The following is a 26,241-nucleotide window of genomic DNA, read 5'->3' on the forward strand; positions in this document are numbered from 1 at the left end:
TTCTGAAATCTGTCTTGAAAGTAAAGACTTGAGTGGGGTTTGAACTCATCATCTCCCGATCATGTGGCAGCGTTCTAACACACTGCGCCACTGGTTCCAGAGAATTCACACTGCTTTTTTTTTTTTTTGTTCTGGTACCATATGGTAACCAATCTGGTACCAGACAACTAGGGTTAGGGTTAGGGTTAGGGTTAGGGTTAGGTGATGGACAAGATGGAAGTGATGATGAATGATAATTTTAACTGACAAGAAAGGAAACGGGTAACAATCAGTAGTGCAAAAAACCCAAAGGCATAATCAGACTTAAGCCGCGTTAACACCAAGGAAGCTAGAAGCAGCTTCTTGCTTCGTGCTCCCATGTTATCTCTATGTATACCAGCTTTTTCGCTTTGAAGCTTGGAATGAACAGCTTTTTTCTGCGTGCTTTTTTTCTCCTGAAAACTCAACTTTGACGCAGCTTTTAAAAGCTGGGTTTTGGCTTCGAGTTTTCACATTTTTCAAATCTGAACAAAAAAAAGGAAAACAATTGCAAATTTCTGTTTGCTGGACTCAAACAGAATTATACTAAGGCACCACCATTTTTGTGATTTTTCGTTTAGTGTTTTCCCATTTTTCAATTCTGAACAAAAAAAGGAAAAAAATAGCAATTTTCTTTTTGCTGGATTAAATTGAACAAACATACTTATACTAAGGTCCCTTGATCAGTTTTTGTGATTTTTCGTTTAACGTTTTCCCATTTTTCAATTCTGAACAAAAAAAGGAAAAACTAGCAAATTAAACGAACAAAAATCACAAATATGTTTTTTATATGTTGGATTCAGATTCAAATAAGGCAATTATACTAAGGTCCCCTGACCGGTTTCTAGGTGTAAGTATGTAGGACTAGTAGTATGCCAAAATTTGTGCTATTGCCATTGAGAATGCATTGGGCGTTAAAGTTAAATAACTCAGAAACTACAAAACATTTCAAAGTAAAAAGTTCCAGTATGTGTCTCCACAGTAAGCTGAATTATAAAAAGTGTGAATGGAGTTTCTAGTTGAAAGTGCTTTTTTGACGTGCCAATATCTGCCATTGAGCCCCATTGTAAAATTCTCAAATTTGAAAGCACTATATTTCTAAAACTATGAAACATTTCAAAGATTCCTTTTCAGGCAAACATGTCCACCGTAAGATGAACCTAAATAGGTTTGAATGGGGTTTCTAGGTGTAAGTATGTAGGACTAGTAGCATGCCAAAGTTTGTGCTATTGCCATTGGGAATGCATTGGGCGTTTAACTTAAATAACTCAGAAACTACAAAACATTTTAAAGTAAAAAGTTCCAGCATGTGTCTCCACAGAAAGCTGACTTATAAAAAGTGTGAATGGAGTTTCTAGGTGAAAGTGCTTTTTTGACGTGGCAATATCTGCCATTGAGCCCCATAGACATATTTGCCTGAAAAGGAATCTTTGAAATGTTTCATAGTTTTAGAAATATAGTGCTTTCAAATATGAGAAATTCAGAATGGGGCTCAATGGCAGACCTATGGCACGTCAAAAAAAACACTTTCACCTAGAAGCGCCATTCACACTTTTTATAATTCAGCTTACTGTGGAGACACATGCTGGAACCTTTTACTTTTAAATGTTTTATAGTTTGAATTATTTAACTTCGTCTTTTTTTTTCAAATCCTCAAAAATGAAAAACTGCATGCTATAGTATGACGTCCGAGACCATGGTCAAAAATAATGAAAAACAAGGATTTGGAGTCTTTTTTTTCAATCGTCAAAAATGATGAAAACCTGCATGCTATAGTGGTATGCCGTCCGAGACCACAGGCTATGGGACTGAACTTGAACCCACGGCCTGCAGGCTCACATAGACAGCAGCTTATCACAGAGAGCCACCATGCTCTGAGAATGTCCTCAGCCATTGTTCTTCTGGGTGTTATTCTCCAAAATGTGGTCCACAGTGCCACAGTGAAGAGTAGAAGGAACTCATCTAGACTTGAACCCACAACCTGTGGCTCACTACAGGAGCTTATCACAGAGTGCCAACATGCTCTCTGAGAATCTCCTCAGCTTTCCATCTCTTTCCAGTGTTCTTCTGGATGTTATCCAAAACATGCTGCAAAGTGAAAGTAGGAGGAACTCAGCTGGATTGGAACTCACAAGGTCTGGCTCACATGGATGTCATCTTAACTAGGGTGCCACTGAGCTGTGATTTTAAGTTGTTCTTCTTGGTGTCACTTTTCAAATGGGGCCTTGGGATCATCTACAGAGCATTTTAATGGTGTTTGCTGTGCATCAAAGGGGTCTTTGGTGCTTTTAAGTGTTATCATGGATGTTAATCAGATAATACAGAGGAGAAACCATGACAGAAACCAGACAGCCTGGTAGCTCAATGTGTTAAGTGGCTGTCCACATGATCTAGATTCTAGAGTGGGTTAAAATCCCACTGTGGTCTTTACTCTGAAACGTTACTTTGATCTCACTCAGTCAGGCTAAGGTAGTGATGGTGCAGTTGGTAAAGAAAAGGACCTGGAAGTAAAAAAATAAAAATAAATCACTTTCACCTAGAAACATTAATTGGTTAGTTTAGAAAAACACTTCCAGCCCAAACCCTGGAATGTGTATTATTCATAAATCAACTCTCCCCTGCTCCTCGAGACCTGCAGATCAGATCAAAGGATTGAAAGCAAACACTTGCTGCTCTGCGGCTGCACTGAAATGAGCTCTCCTCTTGAATGAATGAAATGCCAAACACTTTGCCATGTCACAACTGAAATGCAGAAAAAGTAGGCTACTGTTTTCCTAGTAGTGAGAAGTCGTGACTCCTGACTAATGAGAAGTAGATTGTACAGCTTTAATGCAACAACAATATGCTAGCCTACATATTCAATATATATGTGGCCGGGCCGTGGCCCGGAGCTATAGAATATTAAAGTATATAGTAATAGTATATTATTAGACCATTTAAAGCTTTACAACATAACAGGTTCTAAATACGAGAATGGGACAGAAACAAGGATTCTCCCCCAAGTTTACAATATAGTTTATTAATCAATCAATATTAAAATCAACACTTTATTGTATGAATTACTTAAGTCATAAAACAGAAGAGAAGCTAAAAATGTAATCAGACTCAACCTACAGTGAGCAAAAGGGGAGCATGCAGGGAGGATGGAGTGCACAATATCAAAGTGTAAGGGGGGGGAGAGAGCACCGCTGTGAGCAAGTAACCACCCAGGTCATCTGCACCTATCCTGCAGCAGAAGAAGAAATTATGATTACAGTTTGTTCTTAACAGTTTAAATATTAGAACCTTCTTGGGGGAAATTTAATTACAAAATGTAGAAACGAATACAATGGCCACTAAATTATGAAGTTAAACAAAACAAGTCAAATACATGTTAATCAACAAAACTCAAAACAACAAAACAGCAGTGGCAGTCAGGTCTACAAAACAAACATTACACATCAATACTATATACAACCATCCATCCATTATGTAAAATAATATTTGTAACATTAATGTAACAACATTTACCTCTGTCTGCATGACTATCACACACAACAGGGAGGCTCAACTCAAGGCAGGGTCAGTATGGAGCAGGGCCTAGAGTGTGACAAACAAAGGTTTCAAGCAGGGCAAATAAACAGGACTTTCCTCCATACTCTCTATATAGATAGTAGATACATTGATATATTCACATACCGGGGGCTTGGCACAGAATGCACCTAGCCAAAGGCAACCAGTCGCATTCAACAAAGATTGAAGAGGGAGAAAAGCTTGTGCCAGTGCTGGCTTTTATAGTGGGACAAACCAGAAAGCAAGAAGTGGGAGGGGCTCTGGCCTGTGTACGCACAGTGCGTGAATTCCGTTTGTGTCCGAGCATAGGCATGGCTGAGGCATGGTATGTGATTGGTCTACACTGCCCGTCTTGACTGTCCTCCGAGACGCGAGGTCCGTGGTGAGATTGAGAAATAAATAATGGGCTGAGAATGACAGCTTGGCACGCGTGACAGATTTGGGTGTGTTCTAAATAAAGTGCTAGTGTTGATTATCGTGTATTAAGTAGCCCCAGTAGCCTAGGAGAGTAGTCGGGACATTTCCTGACTGGCTACATATAGGCTACTGTATGAATTTACAAAGGCCCAGTTCTAGTTCTCCAGCATGACTCCTGCACCTCTCACCACTGTAGGGCAGGCACTAGCAGAACCGTATAAAATATCTTGTGGCAAGCTTCGCACACCCAAAGATACACATCTCTATTCATTATGTCAAGTTCAAAGCAAGGTAGGCAATTTCTCCCTAAGATTTTTCCCCACAGAAAAAGTGCCCGGCAGAGCTGATCGATACCCTGCCTGTCTTCAGCTGCTATAGATCTAGTAAACGGCCACCTGCTCTCTAGGGTCGCTCCATTCATAACCATGAGAGTCAACCCGACAGCATTCAGTCGCTGGCCCGAGGCGGGTCTGTTATTATGGATTGAATAGAAGAGAGAGAGAGAGAGAGAGAGAGAGAGAGAGAGAGAGAGAGAGAGAGATAATTAAGCCATTAGGTTGCGGCTTTTGTCCTTTGCTGCCCTCCTGTGTCCTGCATGTGTAGACATCACTTACGGTTCATTTTTTTCTTTTTCTTTTAAAGACATATATTTGTTTGGCTTTCGCCTTTTTATTGATAGAGGATAGATGAAAGTAGGCTGAGATGGGGGGGGGGGGGGGGGCGAGGTGCCCAGACAGGAAGAGACAGCTACGCCAACCACCCGGGCCCACTCACGGTTAAAGTGGTGACAGAACAGAATTAACCCCTTATGCCATATGTACTTGCTGAAACTGAAAACAGCTTGTAGATCTGCTTTCTTTCTTTAAAGTGTTAAAATTATGTTTTTTGTGGCCACACCCACCAGTTCTTTAGGTATGGCGGTATCCTGTTTTTCACCTTAGCACCACCCACCTGAACTCAAGCCTCGCCCACAGCTGTTGTATGATAATGTGTGAGGGGTTAGGGGAGGGGATGCTTTTGTCACTAAAGTGATGCATTTCGATTGGGCCTTTTATCTCAAAGGCTTTCAGCTTTGAAAGCTGAAGATGAATATTCTGTGACTACCCGTATAGTGCCGAATATAAGACGACTCTGATTATAAGACGAGTAGACGACCCCCATTTTTCAAGACTATCATTTGTGGGAAAAACAAAATCTGGTTCTTTATAAAGAAAATTGTTTATTTCATAATGTTTCTATTTTTACGTGTTTGCAACTTTTTAAAGTGTTTGCGACTTTTTTAAGTGTTTGCGACATGTGTGCAACATGCATGCATGTGTGCGTTTGTGCATTTGTGTGTGACTGTGTTGACAGACATTAGACCTTGTATGGTTTCTTTGTGAAAGAAAATTAGGAAGGATTGCAATTCAACTTTCCATACAGTATATACACTGTATGCTTCCTAAGAGGCATAGTGAATGCTCTACACTACAGATTTAATCACCCTATCTTCAACAGCAATTCACAAACATCCTTAGTCTGCAGCGCTCTTAATTCCTAAACGGATATAAGGTATATTCTTTGTTATGTTTCCATCTTAATATATGATAGAATATATTTTTTTTTAAATAGTTTTTGAAGGGCACTTTTGGAATTTGGCAGGGGAACTTTGGTACTGTCTGTGCATGTGCTTGGTTCTAAATTAGTTGTGTAGAGTTGGACCTCAACAACCTTTATTTATTTTTATTGCATTTAGGATTTATGAAATAATTTTGCGCCAGGGGCCGCGGCATGCATCGGACTGATCCTCGGATCAGATATCCTCCGCGTGTGCTATCTCCTCGGCCCTGGTACCTTGACATTGAATATGTTCTGGATTCTTTCTGCTGGCGGTTCCCTGAATGTGTGTCAATCTTTAAAAAGTTAAGGTTTATTTTTGAGCTTTTTATATGCCTTTATTGATAGATGAACAGTCTGACAGGAAATGGGTAGAGATGGGGGTGGCAGCAACGTTCGTTGTACAGTGTACATACAGTACGTACAGTATGTACTGTGGTTGGTTATAACTCACTCTTAGTTTAGTTGGTTAACTTGATTTGTGTGTGCTTTGCCCTTCTCATGTGTGTTCTCTGGAGCAGGTAGGTTGATGGGAACCATCAACTGACAAGCTTGATGTGGCCTGCAATTACTTCAAAGCATCTTCTTTACAAGCATAGCAACAAGTCTGGTTAACAAACTGCCCTCCCAATCTGGGCGTTTTGGTGTAGAGCACATCAAAGCTTTGTACCAAAACCTAGGTGTATGTAAAGACGATTTAAAACTGGTAATGGTAACTGATGAGGCACTGAACACAAGTCCCCTGCAACCCTTACCCAACAAGGCCACTGGCCATGACAATATTCCCCCCAAATTTCTCAGATCAGAACAGTATCTTGCCACAAAAAAAACTAATGTACGAATTCCAATCTGGCTTCAGAACATCCCACTCCACTGACACATGCCTCCTCTATTTGAGCGACCACATCAAAGAGGTGGATGCTGGCAAATACTGCAGCATGGTCATGCTGAACCTCCAAACGGCTTTCGACACCGTTAACCACTCCATACTGACTTTCTGTCTTTCCCTTTTTTACTTTCTTCATATGATTTCCTGTTTTTTCATAGAATTGTATTCTTTAAATGTTCTGGTGAATTGAAAATGGAGGACCCTGATGTAAACAAGTTTAAGTGCTTTTCATGGTTTCGTCATTAATGTAGCAGTTTTTTTATTGACTTTCTATTCTACATACTGTGACATAAAATGTTCAATCAATCAAACCTGAGCCAGGATGCTCACTCCCTTGAAAGGCCTGTCTCCAGTCCTCCGGCAGTTAATTCGATTTTTGTGACACCCACTATGCACCACCTTCTTCAATATTTTATGCTAATACATGCAACACTCAACCACACTACACAATCCACTCATGCATGAACTGATTTCCACAGCTCGTCTGTTCAGCCTTTATTTGTTTATTTGCTATGTTCCCTGGCACGGTAGCACCCCTAGGCCAGGGTCATGACACATTCAAAATGTTTAAAAAAATGCTATCTACAAGCTCACAGTCACAGCATGCAGCAACACATTGTGAGCTTATCGATCAGCTATTTTATATAGTAGTAGTAGTAGTAGTAGTAGGGAATTCATTTGTGAAAAAAGCTAAAAGTTGGAATATGGCAAGCTTCAACCTGACAGTGGCGATATGGTCTATACCTCAGTCAAACCAGGGGCGTGTAATGTTCTATGCAGTGTTATGTGCGCTGCCGACAATTTATTTATAATGCCGGTATGTGTTGGACCCGAGGTATTCCCCTCATCTCGATAATTAGTGCAAATTGCACTCTAGTCTATTCACACATTTTTATGTGAATTAGATATGACTGTCGATGGAGCTTATACTTTAGGGTTTGTTTTTTGAAGAATACTTAACTTAGGCCTACACTAACTTCAGTTCCTCTTGTGTGTGGTGTGTGTGTGTGTGTGTGTGTGAGAGAGAGAGAGAGAGAGAGATGAGTTATAATAACTTCAAAGATGTTCCCCAAGTAGTAGAACTTGAGAAATCGACTATTTATAAATGGCCAGAGAAATGTTGTTTCATGACTCATGTTTAACAAATATTTGTTTAGAGGTATTGTTACATTTAGGAAAGAGGGGTGAGGTTTAGTGGGTGGCGTTGTAAAAAGACTGCATAACACACTCGGGGTGACCGGGCCTTTGCGGCTCGGGCACCTTTGCTTTGGAACTCCCTGCCACTGGCTCTTAGATTAGCAGAATCAGTGTCTTCTTTTAAAACGCTTTTAAAAACACATCTATATGCCAAGTGTTTTTCCTAATATTGTTTTTAACTGTTTTATTGACCTGTTACTTTCTTCATATTTTATTGTTTCTGATGTTTTGATGTTTTGTTGTTTTGATGTTTTTATGATTCCTGTTTTATAACCTGTCTGTAAAGCACTTTGTAACTATATATTTGGAAAGGTGCTATACAAATAAAATTCATTCATTCATTCATAACAGGCTGGGATGAGCTCAGATGTCAGCTGCTCCAAGGGCTCCTGCTATGTGACTGATGAGCCAGCAGGGGAACACTTGTACCACACATGAAGCTATGGCTGCTTATTCCCCTGAGCCTTGTTCCCAGTGGGGACAGCCAGCACTCCTTTAAATGAAAACCATTTGTTATCTCCTAGCTCCTAGTCTGTTCCAAAGGGCACAGTAGCCTATCAAATGCCATACATACAGTACACACATGTGCACACACATATATTATATGTGTGTGTGTGTGTGTGTGTGTGTAATAGGAAAAAAACAACCAAAACAGACACACATATTTAATCTTTTATAGTTGTCACGAGAAGGAAAAAATTGCACGTTACAGGTAAACTCAGGGAGTGTAGAATAAGAATAATACATGTGACTAAAATAATCTACATCATAACTATCCTTCATCGTTCACAATCCAAAACAACAGCCGGGTCAACGGGTTCCTGCCTGGTGTAGTATGTGTTTCTTGTACGTTGTGTTGGAGGAGGGAGGAGAGGTGTCGAACTCCCCCGGCAGAAACAATAGGGGAAGTGTTCAAATATTGACCACGACCACGTCACACACACGTTTATGACTGTCTGCAGCCTCAGTGTTTACTTTAGTTAAGAGTTCTAAGAATCCCAGACTGGATTCCCGCCCAAAAACTGCCTTACAGCAGATAGCAGATAGCAGTCTTTGTCCATTACATGGATTAAAGCAAAATACAATGTCACAGACAGACAAATGTCCAAAATGTGTATATGGCCAAGTCCTATTGCCCTAATGATTTGTGAAACGTGTGAAAGGAACCCTGCACACTAGCGCAGTTTGCTAAACAATATGTAAAAATGATGTTTACGTAACATAGCAGGGTCCTACATACTGTATACTGCCAACCAGGTGAAGACATCACAAGGTTGACATTTGAGTCTTCAACCTTTGTCTAATTGCTTTTATGCAATATTCGGACTATTACAATTTTATGGAAGATACTTCTTCTGAACATATTGCTAACATATTTCCACTTCAAATCATGTGATCTTAAAAGAATAGGGCAATAGCCAGGCAATATACTACAAGCAAGAGCTTGTAGATAGCCCATCGTCACTGCACAACATGCTTTCATAGAGAACATGCATGGCTTCTGTGGAATCCAAATGACTGAAATCAGTCATCGTGAGTTTAATCCATGTTTACTTTATAATTCGGGGTAAAAGAACAATTTCAGCTTTGATCAAGCACACAGATCAGATCAGAGCTGAGTTAGCCACTCTGCTCCCTCCTCCACACCTAAAATCACCACTGATGATCACCAATGATACGATTCTTATTTATGGGATCTTAATCTACATAATAATATTAATAATAATAATAATGATACACTTTATTTATAAAGCTGTAAGGTCCTTAAGTCGTAATCCAACTCTGAGCAGTGTCCAAATGGAACCAATTGAAGGTCCATTTGGTTCTGGCGACAGCATGCAATATAACGTTGCAACAACAGTCATGTATGTGTACAACACAGAACACAGTACAGCGGTTCAAAGACAGTATTGTGTGTGTAAAACATGAATATACGAGGTGAAACTGATGAGATATACCTTAATGCAGTCACTACAGTGATGGACTACCATGCGTTCTTGTGATATCCTATAATATGATCATATACAGGAACAACAGAAAAACAAAACAGGAAACGGATTGATCATGGAAAACTGAATTGAACCCTAAACTCCCTTGTTTTTTTATTTTATTTTGTTTTTTTAAACCCCAAAACAGGAAGGGAGGATTAAATACTTATTACTGTATAATAATTCACACACCCGGTAATGTTAAGGGAATAAGTCTATAAAGCCATCAAGGCTTTTCATTTATAAAATAAAATAAAAAAAAGACTGTAAAGTTTTCTCCATTTTTGTGCAAGTGGCGACAACACCGGGCAAAATCCTGAGTGTTAATTCAACTCTCTCTCTCTCTCTCTCTCTCTCGGGTAACACTTTCAATCTGGCCTCAGTATTTTGGGCATGTCATTATGGACGGACATTTGATTTCCCGGAATGTTCAACCAACCTTCGAAAATAGTGAAATTAGGAGATCTACCAGCGTCATTCACAATGCATTGGAAGCGTGTAGATCTGCTATTTCCACTGCATGACAACAAAGAAATAAAATAGGGCCTTACAGCAAGATCCATTTTACAAAAATATTGCAAGGCACAATATTTTTTGAATTTACTATTTGAATATCCGGATCTGGGGATCCAGTACCTCCTATGATGATTTCCTGTTTTTGGCTATATAGAAGTGTATATTCGTACGTCTCTAAATGTTTTGATGAATTGTAAATGGTGGGCCCTATTGTAAACACGTGTAACAAGCTTTATGGTGTCGTCCACTCACAGTTACGTTTTTGTATTGAGTTGTACTTGAAATGTACTGTAATTCTGCAAACTGTTAATAAATACTTCAATCAATGAAAAACCAGTACAGATATTTGGAGTTACAGTACTGTACATCATGGCAAGGCACTGTAACTAGTAACTACACAACCCAAACTCCTCCTTATGAGCCTTTGGACACACGAGCACACTACATGACTCATACACATCTCATACTGTACTTAGGACGGCAATGGAAACAAGCTGTACGCTTTTATTGTTTTGTTTTGTTTTGCTATCCTTTTGATTATGGTGGGTCAGATGTATGCTATTATGGCATATGTTTATTTCATGACCAATAAAGATATCAATCCAATCAATACCAAAGTGTCAATTTGCTCATAAAAATAACACTCAGGATTTCATGGTCTACCAGATGTAGCCATCAACAACAACAACAGACATAATCCAATTAAGGAACCATTGTTTTTGGCAACGTTTTACTAAGGTTTTCTGGGTTTTGTGGGGTGGGGGTTGGGTCATGGGGGTAAAGAGGGGAGGGGCGGGACGTCCCATCCATCTTGTGGCAGGAGACCCCGTTGTAACGACCTGTGTGACAGCACTGGTTCTTAACGTCGGGTCCGGGGTCCACCCGGGGTCCAAATGGGACCTTTACGGGTCTGTTAACACATTTGATGCCAGGTACAAGATTTCTCGTGCTTAGGTATTAAACCCAGCTATGCCAGGGACGAGAAGACGATATCTTTTGATTACTATTGATTCAGAAATGTATCGCTGATATTTACCTTATAGTTGTTCCCCCGTCGCTAGGTAACGCTTGCTTCCACTATGGTGGGCGATACAAATATTTCCCCCCCGTCCACTTCCATTATAAGCAGCGTTTTTCTCGAAATTGAAGCTCAGATTGAGGTAATATGAGGTGAGGGACGATGTTAAGAGTGGAAAAAAAATCTGACCTAAATTCGCTCCGAGTCCAAAAAAGCAGCAGTCTGTAAACACCTGTACGGATCCATTTGGTGCCATTTGTACACTCTCAGAGTTACAGAACCGTAAGGGTCCATTTGGTGCCATTTGTACACTCTCAGAGTTACAGACCCGTAAGGGTCCATTTGGTTCCATTTTACACTCTCAGGCCTCTTCAACCTTTGGTTCTAGAACTGGTTCCGTTCTACATTCTTGGAACTTTGGTGCTTTTACGGAACCAGCGACCATTTTGGTTCTAGTTCCGAACCAACTTTTAGGGTTCTGAACCAATTCATTTTCAGTGGAAACACTCTGAACTGGTTCAATATTAGGCGGGAAAAAATAACCGAACCCCGGTGGAAAAGGGGCCTCAGAATTACAGATCCGTAAGGGTCCATGTGGTTCCCAACTATCTGAATTACAGATCCGTAAGGGTCCATGTGGTTCCCAACTATCTGAATTACAGATCCGTAAGGGTCCATGTGGTTCCCAACTATCTGAATTACAGACCCGTAAGGGTCCATGTGGTTCCCAACTATCTGAATTACAGATCCGTAAGGGTCCATGTGGTTCCCAACTATCTGCGGACCCCCTGGGGGGTCCCCAAATCCTACATTGAGAACCCAGTGTGCTACAAGCAACACGAGAGAGAGCGAGAGAGCGCCTCTAATCCCCACACGCTCTGCTCTGCTAACAAGTGAGCGCACGTGTCACACAAAAGGAAGGAGACAATTGGATCATAAAGGAAAGGTCAGAGGTCACGGGGAGGGGCAGGAGGGGTCAGTTGTTTGTCAAATGCAGGGAGGGAGAGAGGGAGGAGGGATTGGCACATGGGAGTTAAGGAGTTTAGAGGCGACGGGGTGAGAGGTCAGAGGTCGGGGGGGGTCAGATTTCAGTGCATGGGCGCTTCCTGGTGGGGCGTGTCTTCAGGCTGCTGGGTCATCAACGCCGCCTCGGAGTCGGGGTCACTGTTGAACTGATCGCCGTGGGAGGGGGCGATCTTGGTCTGAGAGAGAGAGAGAGGGAGAGAGAATTGTTTCACATATAGTCACAAACACAATTCTAATATGTAGACAAATATAAATAAAGAATAGTCCATTGAATAGTCCCCACTCCTTGGGGTGTTTTTTTCTGCCACTGTATATGTACAGTATGTATACAGTATATGTAAGCACATACATGAAATCCTCACTGCTCTTATCTTAAGAACAGTGAGCAGCCATTTTACGGCGCATGTGATGTTACTGTACCAACTGTACAACTGTAGGGTTGGGATCGGGAACCAGAGGAACCGGATCCAACATTGAGGAACCGGAATTGGTTCAATCACATTTGGAACCGGTTATGAAAACCAGTTTTATCACGCGGTCACAACTTCCGTTTGTGCATGGTGTGCTGTCAAAAGTGGGATGTGGACTTCAGGTCTGCTATACAGCATGTATGATTGAATTTGTGCTTATGCAAAATGATCTCTATATTTTTAAGTGGTGCAACCACTTCATTAAGTAGCTTTGTGTGTGCCTGGCTGCCTGGCTGGCTGTGTCTGAGCACGAGCATTTGGTTGGTTTTCAAAACCAAGTGTCACTGTTGTGCAGCCTAACACACAGGTGTTATCAGTACAGTACAGTACAGTACAGTACACAGTACAGTACAGTACAGTACAGTAGAGGGACCCCCTGGGGACCCCCACACGGTAACTCTGTAATTTCTCGACCGATTCGGCTTGCCGGAACCGGGCGCGTTCCTGCGGGTCTGGAAGTTCCAGGGACTCTGGGGGACCCCCACACGGAGTTGCACCGTACTTCACACGGGTGTGATTTTTTATACATAAATAGTTAAAGGGAATCGTTAAGGAACTGGAATTGTTTAAATCCTAAAGGATCCCAACCTTGCCTTTGTTGTGTAAGTATTTATATACACATTCAATGACTTTAAACATTTCTTGAAGAAAACAATGAAGAAAAATCGATTATTTAATGAATAAATGTTAAGATGACAAACACACAGTTCTGAACACACACACAGTTCTGAAGAACTGTGTGTGTACGCGCGCGTGTGTGTCGATTTGTCAATTTGTTAATCGATTATTCGATTAACCTCACATTAGGTTAGGTGTCGGTTAGGTGTCGGTTTTGAAGTGTTTTCTGATGTGCCCAGCCTTATTGTGTGCATAAACATGTGTACGTATGTGCGTGCCTGTGTGGACTTGGGTCAGGTTAGTGTGCATTTCATCACGGCACACCAATAAATGTCATTGAATTGCCCCTGGGTGATTGCTCACAACGTGTCACAGTGCGTTATTTTCAAATAGCCTTTGTATAAAGCCCAACCACACCAAAGTGTCGGGTCGGGACAAGACGTTTTTTAAGGTCAACCACACCAATGCAACTCATTGAGGTGTGGTTGAGTCCCTACCGGTGTGGTTTGGGCTTGAGGGTTAAAGTGTTGAACTGATTTTCATGCCATGTTACGTAACGTCATTTTGCTGGGGACCCAACGGTACCCCCTCTAGGATCCCTGGGGGTCCCCAGACCCCAAATTTAAGAACCACCGGTGTACTCGAACACATCACTACAATACATGCACTGGGGATGTTACCATTTAATCGAAATTCGATTAATCGCTGTTAAGAAATTCTTCAATTAACTTAACAACCCTGATAATCTGTTCATGATCAGATACAATGATGTGGATTATAAAGACTTCAGTATTGACGTGTAGGACAGATATGGAGCACAGACAAAAGAGGCTGCATCTGACCCTGGGGGGAGGACTCGGGAGGAGGACGGCTCCCCTGGGGCTACGGATTCTTACCTTGAATGTCTGTCGAATACGAAGTAAGTCGGAGATTCCTGACTTTATTGAAAAATGCAATATGTGTGCAAAAACGTATAAGCAGTGACCTAGCTGTTTGTTTAAAATTTAACAAACATGCACTCAGTTATGACAAAGATATTGTGATACTAGCGGTCTATATTAAAGCAATAAGCCACAAGGGGTGTCAGGTTACTGGGTCTTTTATAATGGTTGAGAGGCGTGGTGAGACCCGACGGGTAGCGGAGTGTGGCTGCGCCCACCAGAGCGAGCCACACTTCCTTGTTTTCACTCGGCCAGTCTCTGTGATGGGGGAATAGGAGGCGCTTGATGTTTTTACGAGGCCGCCCGGAACCACACATTCACAGTCATGAGCGAGGCGCTTGATGTTTTTACGAGGCCGCCCGGAGCCACACATTCACAGTCATGAGCGCGGGCGGTGCTTAGACGCCCCCACACGGCCAGGGTGTGTGTCTGCTGGGAATGATATAAAGTGATTGAAGGTGTGGATTATCGTGAGATTTACAACAGTAACTAGCCAATCAGAATCAAGTATTGGGACTCACCATTTTAGAACCCACCATATAAAACTAGATACTCAAATGTAGACATGTTTGACGAACTGACATGAATAATTGTCGACATTGGATTGGAAAATAATTATTTTCTTATCTGTGTAGGTGAGTGTCATGTGGGAATGTTGGAATTATTTAATATCCAACTATAAATGCAGCAAGTCTCTGTGTGTGTACGTACGTCTGTATGTCTGTAATGCACATAACTCGAGAACCGTTCTGATGTGCGTTTTTGTGGTAATTGTGGTAAATGGAAATTGAAGATCAATAGTGGAAAAAGTCAGTCTTTGGATGTAGAAAAGCAGATACCAGCAAATTAAAGTTTGTTTGTAATGGAGACAACTTAGAGATTGTCCATAGTTTTAAATACCTTGGAGTTATTATGAATTATAATGGATAATTTATTGAAGAGCTGTATAAGCAGGCCTCGCGTGCAATGTACTCCATTTACCATGTACTCAATTTACCAGCAAATGTTGCACTAGACCTTTTCGATAAGTTGATTTCACCAGTCATGCTGTACACATGTGAAGTGAGGGTTTGAAAAATTACATCTTAAAATGTTCAAGTATATATAACAACTAGTGTAGTAATACGGTGTATGGTGAGCTGGGGAGGTAACCAATTTGTATCTGTTACAAAGAGACTTATTGGATATTGGGCCCGGCTGATCGAAGGCAAAGAGAGTAAACTGAGGCGAATAATGTACGACTGTCTGCTTAACCTGTTTAACACAGGTGTACATGTGTCACCTTGGGTTGATAAAGCAAATATTGGACGACTGTGGTATGTCCTACATTTGGTTGGCCGAACTTGGCCCAGAAATGTAATAACATTGAATGTTGAAGCGAATTGTCAAACAATAGTTGATGTGACATTTACGTTGAGAGTTCAAATGAGAAAAGAGTTCAAATGAGAAAAGAGTTCAAATTAGAAAAAATTACCTTTTATGCAAAAACCATAAGTAGAGACAGGCCATTTGTAACAATAATCATTTTGTATTTTTTTTCCCCATTTGTAATCTATGTAATTGTCTGTCGAATAGACCGAAACGTTGAATAAAGAGCAACATTTTCTGACAGTGTGCGGGACCCTTCTTTGTTTTTCAAAGATAACCTTTTTAATCTATGTAATGAAAACAGAGTTGGAGTGGTTATGTTATGTTGGAATGTAAGAATACTAGCATTATGAAGTTTAGACAAAAAATACCTGCCAATTTATTTTATAAACCGCCCATCCATTAAAATAAAATGTATTACTAAAATCTGAGTAATCTACAAAGTGAATCTACAAAGTTTATTACGGGTGATAGCTATGATACTCACCATTGTATCTTATATAACAAGGTTGGATGGTCCTCCCTGACAGAGAGACAAGAACTGCATTGGCACCTGTTCTTGTATAAAGCCTTGCTTGGAGATTGTCCTAAATACATCTCATCTTTTCTGAAATGGGACTCTGAACCCTACCACACCCGGTCAAGTAATTCCCCCAAATTCAAGGTACCAAAAGTTAACTCTGAACTTGGTACTAAACTTGCTTTTAGCTTCTGTGGCCCTAATACATGGAATGACCTGCAAACGACATTGGTACCCTTGAGTTGTTTTAAAACCTTGGTGAGCATACAGAACCCCACAATATGTAACTGTTTTTAGATCGTTTTGAAATTTGTCTTAGCTTTTTATTTGTAAACCTATGTAATTCACATGTATACCTTTTGTTTTTTTTCCTTTTCCTGATCTTCTGATGTATTGTGATGTTTTTCTATATGATATTGTATTGTATTACTCGACGACACTGAAAATTAGTTTAATTACTCAGTGTAATTTCGAGAATAAATAAAACTTGAATGAAAAATAAAGTGGGTGCTTTTCTGAAAAATGTCCTGCCATTGTTCAAGTAATGAATGCCTTTTGCTATGTCTGTTTGTATACTGTGTATTTGTATTGTATACTTTTTGTTGTATACCATTTATGAATCTGTGCTCAACATTCAACATCATCAACTAACCGGTTAATCGATCGATAAGGTAATGAATTAATTCATCGATAATTTGCATCCCTAACATGCACAACATATCATCGCTGTCGGGTGGATACCTTGTATGTCCAAAATCGTTACTATTTTGGAAATAGGAAAGCAAAATAATGTGTTGCAAATGGACCTAATGTAGTTATAATTTAGTCACAAGCTCTTGGAGATACACAGTGTCTGCCTGACAGCAACGATATGCGGTTTCAGTTTTTCTATGGTTAATATGGTACAAAATTAATTTCCACTGAGTGGACAAAAAAGGCTTTGAATTCTCAAAATTAATGACAAAAATAAACATCTTGAACACAGACATGGCAATTATTCATTACATATAACATATTTTCACCTACTGTAGCTTCATATAAATTATAGTCTTGGCTAGTGTGAGGGCCCAAATTGTCCCTCTGGCATTAATTAAAAAACGTAATTATTCTGTAAGCTTATTTTTGAGTTTTGTTTTGAGTTACCTTTAACGTTCCCACTCTCTCCTCAAACGACTTGAAAGGCGGTGTGTTTCTGTGGAGAGAGGAAGATGAGGGAACGCTGGTGAGTGACGGCCTGACCGACCAATGAGCACAGAGAGAGAGAGAGAGAGAGAGAGAGAGAGAGAGAGAGAGAGAGAGCACTATGACAGGAAACGGAGAGAAGGAATATCCTGGGTTTTGATTTAACTCTTTGGAACTCCAAGAGTTCATATTTAAATATGGTAATGTTAAGATCTACTCTGGCTTTTGTGTGTGCACAAGTCAGGAACCGAGCGCCGTGTCTGTCTGCGGTGCACACATGTGAAGCCAGAGTAGACGATACAATGACCCCAGGAAGTGTTTTAAAGTAAAATACCTTAAATTAACACTTTGACTTTGGGTTCATTTTAAAAGGCGCGATGGGAGGTTCAGTGGAAAGTGTGCCACTGGATACGTGTCACAGAGTCATCTCAACAATACAGCAGCTTTCCACTGTGACCCCGTTCTGTTCACTGCTCCCTCGTCACACCCGCTTTCTGTGTCACTTTCACACAGGACATTTCCACATGGCTGCATGTGTCCATTTTGTTTTCTTAGAAATGACGTGTTGTAAACAAGTCGTGTTATATACAAGTTTGTGTTGTATTGTATAAGTATAGTGGCCTGTGCCAGTGAGATGCACGAATTTAAGCAAATAAATATGAGCCGTGTTATGCTTGTTTGAACCTTGACAAAGGAGCGTGTTTTGATTCTAGGAAAATGCCGAAGGACAATAAATTGTGGGGCATTCTCTAACAAAATGCTTTGAAGTCAAGTCATGCGTGTATAGGCCATTTGGTAGGTAATATTTAACTGTGGTGGCTTTATAGCCGACCAGTACAGAGGGACTCTCTCAGATACCTCAGCTACAAAACCTTTCTTTACAAAACGAAACCACCTCCAGGCGCTGAAAGCCGTATATGGGCCTAACCCTCTTCCATGTTATAGCATGAAATGCACCATGATACACTCACAACTAGAGCCCGACCGGTCGTATATACTGTATGCATGTTCAATGGTCAATATATTGGGACATTATTTGACTTCAACACCGGTAGCAATTATGCAGCTCATTTTGCCTCCATGTTTAACCCTTAAAAAATAGCCGGTATGGAACATACTGTAGTGTAGGTAATCAGCATTGGACCCCATACGTTGCCATTGGTCAGGCGGTAGTGACTACAGACGTTCCTTACCTCATGACCGGCATGCTAGCCGAATGCTGTATTGTACGTACGCTATCCGACAGCATTAAGGAAAACAGAGAGAAAGAGGTAGGAGTTAGTACAGCATGTAGTAGTGGTTCTCAAATGTTTTCATCAAAGACAACCCATAACTTAACGTGTCGTTAAAATGTTTAAAAAATATATTCCAAATGTTTCCACTTTTTTAGATTATTTGAAAATAGATCTACATGACTCTACAGTATAATAACTGTAGAGTCCCCGGAAACCCCCCCCCTGGAGGAGTCCCCGGAAAACCCCCACTTTGAGAACCACTGCAGAATAGCACAGGCTGCCAGGGTGTTATTGTTGACACAGCAAAACAGCGAGGAAGAGAAACAGAGAGAGCACACATAACAGGTTATAAAGACAGTAGCGAGCATGTCTGGAGAAACCCTGGATTATTCAGTTTTACGCTGCAGAGCGCAGGCATCCCTTAAATCCACATCTTCATCCAGATCAATGTATGTATGTGGACTCTATATGATGAGCTAATCCTCCTTAGAGGTGTGTGTGTGTGTGTGTGTGTGTGTGGGTGGGTGTGTGTGTGTGGGTGGGGGGGGGGGGGGTATCTTTGTCATCAAAACGTGAAGATAAAGCCACCCCTGAATGCAAGTGTGGACACAAATCACAACTACCGCGCACGGCACGCACGCACGCACACACTCACACACTCACACACTCACACACACAGCTATCCCTGTGAGGACCCCTTCATTAACCCTAACTAACCCTAAAGCCTGTTATACGTAGTGGCATGCCTGTGTCATGGCCGTGAAAACAGCAAATCAACAAGCTGACGATGCGTCACAGCCCTACACGTTGAGCTGCTATTTCAGGTGTGCGACGCAACTACTGTAAATCTAAATCAGGCATACAGTAAATCCAACTGCAACCCCTAAACCTCTAAATGCCTAATCCTAACCCCAACCGGAATCTTTTCCCAATTGAAAACCAATGAACAAAACAACCATTTATTTTGCGAGGACCAGGAAAATGTTCCTCACAATGTCTATTTCTCAAATTCTACTATGCTTGTGGGGACACAACCCCCACCCCCGCATACACACGTTAATATATACTATACACCTGAACGGCTACAGGTCCAGGCTAATACGTGAGATTGCATTTCTCAGCACGCTGCGGCTTTGGGGCCCCTAATAATCTCGTTTGGAGCCCGTTGATCCAGAGAGAGAGAGAGAGAGAGAGAGAGAAGAGAGAGAGAGATTAGCATCTAGGGGGAGGGTGTGTGGTAGTGGGGTGTCAACGGTGGTGGAAAGTAACTAAGTACATTTACTCATGTACTGTACTCAAGTACAAATACTTGAGTATCTCAATTTTTTACCACATCTCATATGCAAATATTGCTTTTTACTTATTTGCTAGTTGCTTTGGCTATTGGTTATGATTTCAACTGGAACCAGCAACTTCCTTCCACCTAGCATTTGTCTTTTAGTTTTTTTTAACCACTTTTTTAACCACTATTCCAGGTCTATTTATTTATTTATTTAAAGATTTGTTTTTGGCTTATCTGCATTGATAGTTCCAAGTGAAGACGGACAGGAAAGAGGGAGGGAGCAAGCCGATCTACAAGCTCACAGCGTGTGACGTTGTGGCGCGCTGTGAGCTTGTAGATCGGCTATTTCTGGGCGAAGAGATGTGGTATTATAGAAGGAAACAACAGCGGTTGTAAGTCAGGTCTGTGAGAACAGAGTGTTCCAGTGGTTACAGCTGGTATCACAGCGCTGGGGCTGGTAAATCATTTACATCAGCACTGCCAGAGGCCCCCGATGGGAGTAGTGAAAGAGATAAGGAAGGTTACACACACACACACACACACACACACACACACACACACACACACACACACACACACACACACACACACACACACACACACACACACACACACACACACACACACACACACACACACACACACACACACACACACACACACACACACACACACACACACACACACACACACACACACACACACAGGACATATTAATGGCATTTTCACAATAATTTGCCATTTTTAACCCCAACCCTAATCTGAAAATAGCCAATATACATGCTCTGAGTCTCAACGTGTCACACTGCAATATACTTGAGGGCAATTTGGCCCTCAAGTATAGCACACCACAAACACACGCACGCACGCACGCAGGCAGGCAGGCAGGCAGGCAGGCAGGCAGGCAGGCAGGCAGGCACATCTAAAGGCGAGGTGCTCCACTCAAGGGCACTTTGCTTGGATGTTGTTGAGGTAGAGGGGGTGGGGGTCTTCACCAACCAGAGCTAACCTGGCCGGTCACGGGGTCTCGCACCTGTGACCTTAGGGCCGCAAAGGGTCACTTCTACATCCCTCCCTCCATCCCCCGCCCCCACCCCCACCCCCAGCTTGTGGATTAAGGGGGTGGGTTTAGAATGGGGATGGATAGAGGCTGGGTGCATTATGCCAGAGAGTGGATGCGGCTGAATTAAGAGAGATTACGCTACAGAGTTGATGGTGGAGGAAGCAAGCAGAACTAGAATGCATGCAGAGACACAGGCTAACGCTAATGCAGAGACACAGGCTAACGCTAATGCAGAGACACAGGCTAACGCTAATGCAGAGACACAGGCTAACACTAATGCAGAGACACAGGCTAACGCTAATGCAGAGACACAGGCTAACGCTAATGCAGAGACACAGGCTAACGCTAATGCAGAGACACAGGCTAACGCTAATGCAGAGACACAGGCTAACGCTAATGCAGAGACACAGGCTAACGCTAATGCAGAGACACAGGCTAACGCTAATGCAGAGACACAGGCTAACGCTAATGCAGAGACACAAGCTAACGCTAATGCCCGGCACTGGGGCCACAGAAATGAGAAGGCGTTGGGTTTACGGCGGAGGTTAAGTACAAGTAGAGGTTTAAGGGAGATGCACACAGTGAAATGCACAGAGGTCACTTAACTCTGACAGTGTGAGAATGGATCACCACTTTCACCCCTAGTGTCATGTCATTACAGCCGAAAAAAGCTGATCTACAAGCCGGTGCCAGTGACGCAATTGTGCGACAGAATGGGTACAATAGGGCGTAAGTGGTTCAAACGTGGGTAGGCCTAAGTGATATATGTGTTAAATAGCTCTTTATTCTGATAGTAATCATTGCTATAGAATATGTGTTCAGTAACAGGGGTTCCCCTGTCTCTCCAGCATTTTTGTAAACAGAACATTTATTTTCAGGTCTGTGCCAATTTTATCCTATCAGGAGAGAGAACTCATATAGGAAGAACTAGGGCAATTGGAAGTGATGGAGGAAAAAGGGTTCTCTTTCCTAATTGGATAAAATTGGTATCCCGAGCTGAAAATGAGTTTACTATTTACCAAAGAGCTGGAGAGACTTGGAGACTCCTGTTAATGAACAAACACTCTCTATAGCAACGATTACTATATTAGACATTTTTATTTAACGAAACAATCTCACTATCAATATCATCATATTTAATTAAAATCAACTCTCTGAATTGTACTGTGTAGGAAAGAGCCAAGTTATCACAGAGTGATCAGTGATTACTCTGATCACTCTGTGTGACTCTCAAGACTTTCAGCTGAAGCACTAACTAGCATGACTCGATGCAGCCTTACCCTGAGACATTAATGTCATTCGACTGCAACCTGCAAACACCAAAGCATAGCAGTCAATATCATTACTGTTAGATCAGTGGTTTTCAAGGTCCATTATTTATTCGGCATTTGAGCCACAGACCACCATGTGATGAGATTTAGGGCTCCATTTTCGTCACCGCTAAACCCCTTATCCCTAAACTTCTTTGCCTTTTTTTTTTTTACTATTTTGCAAAACATTTTTGAATCGTTAAAATGGCCAGTCTACAAGCTCACAACGTGTCAATGTAGATTGGCTAGTTGAACTATTCCAAAATGTTTTTCTAAATAGTAAAAAAGGCAAAGAAGTTTAGGGATAAGGGGTTTAGCGGTGACGAAAATGGAGCCCTTAGCCTCTCAGACCCAAAACGAAAGAATATTGTGTTGTTGGATGAGATATTGTCCACAATTCCATGCTGTATCGATTTGGTACCATAGGAGAGTAACAATTCTACATTCTCTAATTTTGTAGACTTAAGTAATGCACATGTTTAACAATAATGCAGCTCTTGAGAGTGTACAAGGAAAATGGACCCGTAAGGTGCCGGTCTATTTGATTTGTTTTTGAAAATAGCAGATCTGCAAGTGGATCGCCTATTTGCAAATCGCCGTCGTATACAGAGTTAAAATGGTTAAACTGAATTTGATGCTATATTAAAGGACGACCCATTTTCAACCTATCTTCATATAATTACTCTGACCATCCTCAACTGATGCTCATAATAAAATGGTACTATTTTCTCCCTCTCATAGGAGGGCTGTAGACATTTCAGAAACCCGGCTACAAGTACAAGTGACATTGTTTTTTTTTTACATTTATTATTATTATTTTCTCATTTTGTATTTCGCTTTTTATTAGTATGCTAACTTTCCAGGAACAGAAAACCTGTGGTTTCTATTAGCTTGCATTCCCCATTGATGATGTCACTGCTAGGCCGGGTTTCTGAAATGTCCACAGCCCACCGAACAGACAAAAATGATACCATTATTATAAAGAGCATTAGTGAGGACCAATTATATGAAGATAGGTAGAAAATGAGTGAGGTTCTGCTGGGGACCTCCTGGAACCCACTCAAGGACCCCTGGGTGTCCCCGCAACCCACTTTGAGAACCACTGTGTTAGATGTTTAAATTAAAACGCTTCAAAGTTGGATGTCACAGACAAACAGATAGGGATACATGCAAGATACACTATTGGGTGTCAATCTTTGGCTATCAAGCTGTCACGCACTTATCAGTTATCCGATGGAATGTTGTTTTACTGTTAAAATTAGTATTTCAAATAGCTATAATTAACAATTACACAATTATTAATTGTGACAGCAATCATTGCAATAGTCTTTCTTCAGTAACAGGGTCTCCCTGTCTCTCAAGCTCTTTGGTAAATAGAAGAAAAATACATGTTCAAGTAAGCAATTTTGTTCAATCAAGAGAGAGAACACATACAGGATGCAGGGTAAACTAGAAAGATCTAATCCTGCAGAATTGCGAGTGTGGTTGCCTATCTCTACAGGAATATTGTCCAATTAGAAGAGTTGAGTTGGGGCAACACATCTTTTTGCTAACAGACATCACCTAAAAGGTGATTAGGTTATCACCTATAAATGGAGTATATACATGAGCCTTTAGCATGCCAATTACTGTAAAGCCATTATGGAAAGACTGTGATGAGGCTGGTCTGTTTGTACAGTATGTACACAGTATATCACTCAGTCCACCAGAGGGAGGAGAAAACGTCAACACATACGTGCACTGAGAACTTACTACACAGACACCCCACATTGGTTGTTTTCAATGTTTACACTTGGGTTTGGGACTAGTGTTGTAACAGATAATCAAACTAATTGATTCAAGTAATCAAAAATGATTGAATTTAATTAAATACATTTTCCTAAATACTAAATGCATTTGATTGTTGCGGCACATTCTGAGCTTGTAGATCAGCTATTTCTGCAATTTTTCGGCCAAAAAACACTAATCGAAAAGGTCATCAATTCAATAGAATAATCAATTGCTGCATCCATATTTGTGGTGTGTGTGTGTGTGTGTGTGTGTGTGTGTGTGTGTGTGTGTGTGTGTGTGTGTGTCTGTCCAGGATGTGTGTCTCACCTGACGTCTTCCAGCTTGCGGCTGATAGCAGAGCCCATGCTGGACAGTGCTGCCGTGGCCTTCTGACCCGCTTGGGACAACGTCTCTGATGTCTTCTTATAGCTGGGAGGACAGAGAGGGACAAAGAGACGAGAGGGGACAGACAGACAGACAGACAGACAGACAGACAGACAGACAGACAGACAGACAGACAGACAGACAGACAGACAGACAGACAGACAGACAGACAGACAGACAGACAGACAGACAGACAGACAGACAGACAGAATGATATAACTTTAATGTCAGATTAATCTGTTTGCTTTGAACACAACACGATACATTTATAACTGCAGGCTGAAAGTCTTCTATTTAGTGTGGAGTTAAACATCCCTATGGGAACAATTCCTTAATTGGAATTTGAATGAATAACAACTCAACAGAGTCCGTATTATTTCATGTCATTATAAGGGAAAATAGCAGATCTACAAGCTCTTGAACTTGTAGATTGTCTATTTTTCACTGCACGACACCATCGTTTCACAAAGTATAAAATAGGGCTTGAGCAGCTAAAATCATTACTGAAAACATTTCAGTTTCTTGAGGGCTCCCGGAAACCCCCGAAACCAAGGATAACCCGTAGGTTAGCGAACAGGGCCCTCCAGGGGCCTTGGGAGGAAAGACGTCAAAGACGTCAACGGCAGGGAATGAGTTTTAATTTAACAAAGATAAAGGACTTAATTTTACCTTAGAAACCCATAGAAACACTGCATGACATAATGCTTGCTCTTGTGTTGCTTCCAACCATATTCAGACGGTTCATTCTGGGGCCATTTTGTGAACATGATTACGTTTAACTGGATCTTAAACAGGCAATACATATAACTTCCTGCATTTCTATTAGGTCAGCTATGAAGGGGTTTTCTACAGAAAGCACCAAATAAAACATAATATGCAAAGAGCTTCTCTATCGGCACTAGGTTCCGTTATGTTAAATAGTTCATACTTTCTACAGGAACGTTGAACAACGCACCACATCGTCAGAGATGCTAATCTTACAAATTCACGTGAAGTTATGGCGTCCGCTAACCTAGAGGTTTGAGAACCTCTAGGTTAGAGGAAGCTTTTCATGCCAAGTACCCCCAAATATGCAATGGTTAAGAGGTGCACGCACATCCACAAATTGCAACGGGTGCAGGATCCAAAAAATAACTGATAAAGGAGAGAGGAGATCCGCACATGCACCGTTTTAAAATCTCCCAAAAGAATGTATTGACAACAGACTAGCGGACAAAAAAATGCAACATTTCGGCCTCACAGGCCTTCGTCAGGTACACTCTGAGTGAGAGTATACCTGACGAAGGCTCAAACGTCGGCTCAAACGTATATATTTAATTTCCTGAAAAATGAACATTTTGGAGTTAGGTGGTTTCTTCCCGACAGCAGAGCTATTCTAAATGGGTCCCAGTGTATTTCATGTTGCAGCTGTATCAGTACCTGGCCAAAGCTGTTCCCTAGCAACGCAGTTCCACTGTCAAGCTCTGTTGTCACATAGCAACTGAGCTGCGCACCACCCACTCAGCCTCAGGGGCCGCCGTGGCTGAGTGGGTAGAGAGGGGCCATCTGGTAATCAGAAGGTCAGTGGTTTGTCTGCATGCATATCCATGTAGTGAGCTGGATGAAACTAGAACTGAAACTTTTAAAATACTTCGTTTGGGAACAAACTCTACTCTAAGTACATTTTGTTGCCAATACATTTGTACTTTTAAAGTTTCAAATGCATGCTTGAGTAGGCTTGTTGTAACGTTAATCTTTATATTGTGGTATTGCTTAAGTATAACAGTAAGTAAAGAGTAATTCTTCCACCACTGGTTAGCATGAACATGTAATGTTAAGCCCGATTTTATGCCCTATTTTTGACTAAATATCGAACCTACAGGCTCACGTGTGAGCTTGTGA

The 26,241-nt window shown here is 41.3% G+C and overlaps 1 protein-coding gene and 1 long non-coding RNA gene across 4 annotated transcripts in view; both read right to left on the minus strand.

Moving 5' to 3' along the window:
* Positions 1 to 3,023: 3,023 nt before the first annotated feature.
* On the minus strand, positions 3,024 to 3,752 carry LOC306939029. The gene is made up of 3 exons (XR_013791818.1): positions 3,697 to 3,752; positions 3,529 to 3,597; positions 3,024 to 3,244 (listed from the first exon to the last, which is right to left on the minus strand). It is a non-coding gene; the product is annotated as an uncharacterized lncRNA (long non-coding RNA).
* Positions 3,753 to 8,329: 4,577 nt separating this feature from the next.
* Positions 8,330 to 26,241, minus strand: part of tpd52 (tumor protein D52) — a 45,341-nt gene continuing 27,429 nt past the window's right edge. For 2 of the 3 annotated variants that reach the window (XM_079523442.1, XM_079523440.1), the window contains exons 4-6: positions 24,304 to 24,405; positions 17,278 to 17,326; positions 8,330 to 12,393 (exon numbers count right to left, since the gene is read on the minus strand). In XM_079523442.1, coding sequence (XP_079379568.1) covers positions 12,280 to 12,393; positions 17,278 to 17,326; positions 24,304 to 24,405 — 265 coding nt within the window. In that variant the 3' untranslated portion in view covers positions 8,330 to 12,279. The remainder of the gene's footprint in view (positions 12,394 to 17,277; positions 17,327 to 24,303; positions 24,406 to 26,241) is intronic. The other variant, XM_079523441.1, reaches the window with a different exon arrangement.

The sequence above is a fragment of the Electrona antarctica genome (assembly GCF_951216825.1).
Source record: "Electrona antarctica genome assembly, chromosome: 15".
In the NCBI taxonomy this organism is placed as follows: domain Eukaryota; kingdom Metazoa; phylum Chordata; class Actinopteri; order Myctophiformes; family Myctophidae; genus Electrona; species Electrona antarctica.